Source organism: Lathyrus oleraceus, chromosome 6 (assembly GCF_024323335.1).
Source record: "Lathyrus oleraceus cultivar Zhongwan6 chromosome 6, CAAS_Psat_ZW6_1.0, whole genome shotgun sequence".
NCBI lineage: Eukaryota > Viridiplantae > Streptophyta > Magnoliopsida > Fabales > Fabaceae > Lathyrus > Lathyrus oleraceus.
In genome coordinates this window covers 22161402-22166466 of record NC_066584.1, presented here as the reverse complement: position 1 = coordinate 22166466, position 5065 = coordinate 22161402, and the positions used below count along the sequence as shown (strand labels likewise).

Genomic DNA, 5065 nt, shown 5'->3' with positions numbered 1-5065 from the left:
GTGTCCATTTGAGGATTTGGCAAGTAAATTTACATTATTCTGTCTTCTTTTCACTGTTTTGTTTGAATGTTTCACTGATATTAAATCATAGATTTTGTCTGTTATTTAAGTATATTTGTTGAGGTTGAAGGTTTATAAAACCTAATACTCTTTGATTAACCCAGTTGTGTACTTATCCTCTCCGCTGTTTTGTGATTTGGCTCATTAAATTTTGACAATTTTACTGCACAAACAGGAATGGCTATTGCAAGGGATTTGAAGGGTGACAATAATAATGTAATCTCAATTATCGGTGATGGTGCTATGACGGCCGGCCAAGCTTTTGAAGCCATGAACAATGCCGGTTATCTTCAATCTGACATGATTGTTATTCTAAATGACAATAAACAGGTCTCTTTGCCTACTGCTGATCTTGATGGTCCTAAACAACCTATGGGTGCTTTGAGTAGAAATCTTAGTAAGTTACAATTAAAACAACCTATTAAAAAAATCAGAGACGTTGCCAAGGTAATTTTCAACTTCTCATCCAAACAGAATCTGAAGGATTTCCACAGCTGCAAAACTGATTTTGTATAAACTAACTTTTATGCAGGAAGTAACTAAAGAAATTGATGGAGCTTTGCACAGTGGCAGGATTAGCGGTTCTGGATCAACACTATTTGAAGAGCTTGGACTTTGCTATATTGGTCCTATTGATGGTCATAACGTTGATGATCTTGTTGCTATTCTCGAAGAAGTTAAGAGTACTAAGAAAACTGGTCCTGTACTAATTCATGTTGTCACTAGAAAAGGTTGTGGATATCCTTATGCAGAAAGAGCAGCAGATAAGTACCATGGTAAAGAAAACACAATTTCTCTATAGAAAGCATGTTTAATGTTTATGATATGTATCTTACATGGTGTAATTTTGCAGGAGTTAACAAGTTTGATCTTGCTACTGGAAAACAGTTCAAGACCAAGGCTCTTACCCCGGCATTCACAGCATGCTTTGCTGATGCTTTGATTGCAGAAGCAGAAGTTGACGAAAACATTGTTGGAATTCACGCTGCAATGGGAGGCGGAACTGGAATGAATCAGTTCCTTCGCCGTTTCCTTACAAGGTGCTTTGATGCAGGGATAGCAGAACAACATGCTGTTACATTTGCTGCAGGTCTAGCTTGCGAAGGTTTTAAGCCTTTTTGCACTATTTACTCAACCTTCTTGCAGAGAGCCTATGACCAGGTAGTGTAATTTAATATTCCGCTTAAGAAAGTAACACATATATTAAAGCGCATTGCATTATATTAATTATGCAAATGATGCTTTGAGTATATATTTCGTGTCTGTTCAAAGATAGTGCATGATGTGGCCGTGCAAAAGCTGCCAGTAAGATTTGTGGTCGACAAAGCTGGATTCATTGGAGAAGATGGTCCAACACACTCTGGTCATTTTGATATCACCTTTATGGCATGTCTCCCTAACATGGTGGTGATGGCTCCTTCCGACGAAGCAGACATGATCCACATGGTTGCTACTGCTGTTGCCATTAACGATCGGCCTAGTTGTATCCGATTTCAAAGGGTAAATGGAATTGGTGTTGAACTACCACCAGGGAGTAGAGGCACTCCTCTTGAGGTGAGTTAGAATTTTGGCCATATTTATACTTCACAATCATACCTTATGTTAGCATCATGTTCTCTAATGCCTCATACTTTATCTGTGAGCAACATGTAATGCTGTCATTATTTTTTATAAAAACAGTTTCTGCAAATGAGCTTAGCATTTATAATTCTGTATTTTAACAGATTGGAAAAGGTAGGATATTGATTGAAGGGGAAAGAGTGGCCCTTTTGGCTTTTGGAACAGCAGTGCGGAACTGTGTAGTTGCAGCTTCCATATTGGAACAGCGTGGCTTACATGTAACGGTGGTCGATGCACGTTTCTGCAAGCCATTGGACCATTCGCTCATTCGCAGCCTAGCCAAATCACATGATGTTTTGATCACAGTGGAAGAAGGATCAGTAGGAGGATTTGGATCTCATGTTGGTCAGTTCATGGCCCTTGATGGTCTTCTTGATGGAAAATTGAAGGTATGAATCCTTTTTTGCTTTTCTAACTTGACTTTAAATATTGAGCAAGTTACTGAAAATTCAAACGCATTTGATAATATTATGCAGTGGAGGCCAATGGTTATTCCTGATATTTGTATTGAGCATGCTTCGCCTGCTGAGCAAACGGCTGTAGCTGGTCTGACATCATCTCAGATAGCAGCAACTGTGTTCAACATTCTTGGACAAACAAGAGAGGCACTAGAGATGGTTACCGTGGCATGAGAAATAAGTGTTATCCTTTGTAAAATGACTAATAAAAAGACATGTACACTTTACAAAGTTGGATTTCAATTGAAAGACTGGAAAAATAATGGGTTTATGCGAGATACTCTTGCTTTGGGCCGATTAAAGATTCCCACCGATGTATGTATTTCTAACTTATGAGTTATTTTTATATTTACACATATCTCATATAATTAAATAGTTGGAATTAATTCAAAATATGTTATATTATTATGTAGTACTTTGATGAATTCAAGTGTGCATTTTATACAAAGGATCAAGTGGACGAAATCAAATAGGAGTGGTGTCAATTCATGATAAAGCTCAATGTTTGTTCATAAATTTGTGTAATTAATGTGTACATTTGTAGTATATGTTATGACTTGTAAATGTGTACATAAATTTGTATATATTTTGATACATTTAAGGCAAAATTGGTTTGAATTGGTATATATATATATATTTGTTAGCCAAAAATTGGTAGAAAAAAGGCCAAAATGGCATATATAAAATGTGATAATTGTCTGTCAAAATCTGGTTGAAAACAGGTAGAAATTCTGGTTTATAAACCTGGAAAAAATGTGGTTTAAAACAAAAGCTTCAAAAAATTTCGTATACCTTAGACAGCGCTTTTGTAAAAAGCGCTGTCTAAGGTATACCTAAAAAAATTAAAATAGGAGGGTCTTAGAAAGCGCTTTTGGCCAAAGCGTTGTCTAAGGGGGTGGGGCTTAGACAGCGCTTTTCAAAAGCGCTGTCTAAGATATACCTAAAAAATTTAAAATAAGAGGGTCTAGATATAAAACTTACAAATTTGACGTATTATTTATGTAAAATCTGGTCGGGTGAAAACCATAATATACATTAAACAACCAACAATACTAGCATAAAGAACATTTGACATATACTCATATTGAACATCAGTCTTTAGATACTAATCTAATGAAATCTTAAAGTTATTCATCAATAGAGTACTCATAGCCTTCAAATTACTTATGCTAAAACTCGTGTAACATTTTTTCAACATAGTTTTTTTTTGAGAGCCTAACTTTCTAGCACACATATCCCAAAATTTTCAGCCCAAAAATATTCTTAACATCACATAAGTCTTTCATGCCACTTCTTTTTCAGCAAGATTTTCAGCGCATCTACATTATTATGCAAATGATTAGCGACGATCAACAACATATCATACTTGTGAGATGATAAAAAAGTCATCATCAAAACTCCTAACATAACAATAATCATAATCACATCTAGTGTAGTCAATCTAAAATATATACGAATCAAATCGCTTCTACCACCTAGACTGCTTTAAATTTTAAAAACATCTCTTCAATTTACAAACTATCCTTCTCTTACACTATTATTGCGATTCTCTCATTACTCTATGTAAATTTGCTCATTTAAATATGATATATTAGTGAGATCGGCTTTTTAAAATGGATTTCACTAAATATTTAATTCTCTTATAAATGAGCAATAAACGGAGGACAAAATAAAACAAATAAATATGTTATTAATCTATTAATGTTTATCTATTTTATAAATTGACAATAAATTAAGGGTATATAATGAAGTGAATATGGACTCAATAAATATTTCATTGAAAAGTGTGAAATGGTGCTTTTGTGGTTAATATAATATTTACCAATAGTTTGTTTATATCTGTTTTAAAACCTTAGTTATGGTTGATCTCTTAAAAGCCATCATATAACTAAAATAATCATAGATATGATGACTTTATATACGTACCACCCTCCTGCATGAAATTTCTTCTCTTACTAATATTTAAGGACTACCAGATTGTGTAGTTCTAGGTGGTAACAACTTGTAAATTAATACGAGGAGCATCTCCATGTTGAAGCACGTGATTTATCTTCTTTTGTTGAAAGAAGAATATTATTTATATTTTTGTCAAAAAAATGAATGCTTTTGAGTGATAAAATTAATACTTCAAAAGCAGAGCTTCTTTTCAACCATGCATGGAAAACTATTGGTATCTATTCTGATTTTCTTCATTTTTTTACGATCCATGCAAACTCAAATTTTCATAGGATTGTGTTCATATGACATTGCCATATGAGATTTAACTTTACGGGGCTCTGCTAGGTTCATGTTCCCCCAGAACCCTATAAAAGAATATTCAACTTTTCGAACTCAATAAAAATATATTACAAAAGAGCATAGTTACTTTGACTTGAATAGTGGATGTTCATGTTTGTTGAAGGAGAAAAACATGATGCTTTTGTTTTGTACTATTGGGAACATGTGGTTCTTCTTAGTACAACGTATTCATGGTTAGAGGGATAGTTCAAAAGGTAAAGTAGTTTTCTTGAAACATGGTTTTTGAAAAAAGTTAATGATATTTTGCCTCAACATTGTCATGTGTGCTTAACTAATCTGAGTCAGCAGTGCTTAATAGAACTTGGTTTGTCTCATCAGCCTGTCTTTTTAGGGGACATGAAGGCATTGACTAAAAGTAATGAAAATTGACTTACAAAACAATGTTCAAACAAAATTTTTACAGACTCGAAATAAAAAATAGTATACTTCTGCTGTTTATTTTAATATGTTATTGGAATAGTATGGTTATAAGCAAGTCAATCCAAAATATATCATGGGTCATTCATTCAAAAAAAAAAAATCACACTTCAAAATATAGAACATGTTTAGCAAGGCCTAATTCACATGATTATTAGAGTTAATTCATATTTTTATAAATTTGTTGACAAAGTTTTTTAGAGAGTATTTTA

The 5065-nt window shown here is 33.6% G+C and overlaps 1 protein-coding gene across 1 annotated transcript; it reads left to right on the top strand.

Annotated features, from left to right (window-relative positions):
* Positions 1 to 237: 237 nt before the first annotated feature.
* LOC127093114 (probable 1-deoxy-D-xylulose-5-phosphate synthase, chloroplastic) lies at positions 238 to 2408 on the top strand. The gene is made up of 6 exons (XM_051032014.1): positions 238 to 507; positions 593 to 836; positions 914 to 1221; positions 1333 to 1614; positions 1785 to 2069; positions 2157 to 2408. The coding sequence occupies exons 1-6, from the start codon at positions 238 to 240 to the stop codon at positions 2310 to 2312; spliced, it is 1545 nt and encodes a 514-aa protein (XP_050887971.1). The 3' UTR covers positions 2313 to 2408.
* Positions 2409 to 5065: the final 2657 nt, after the last annotated feature.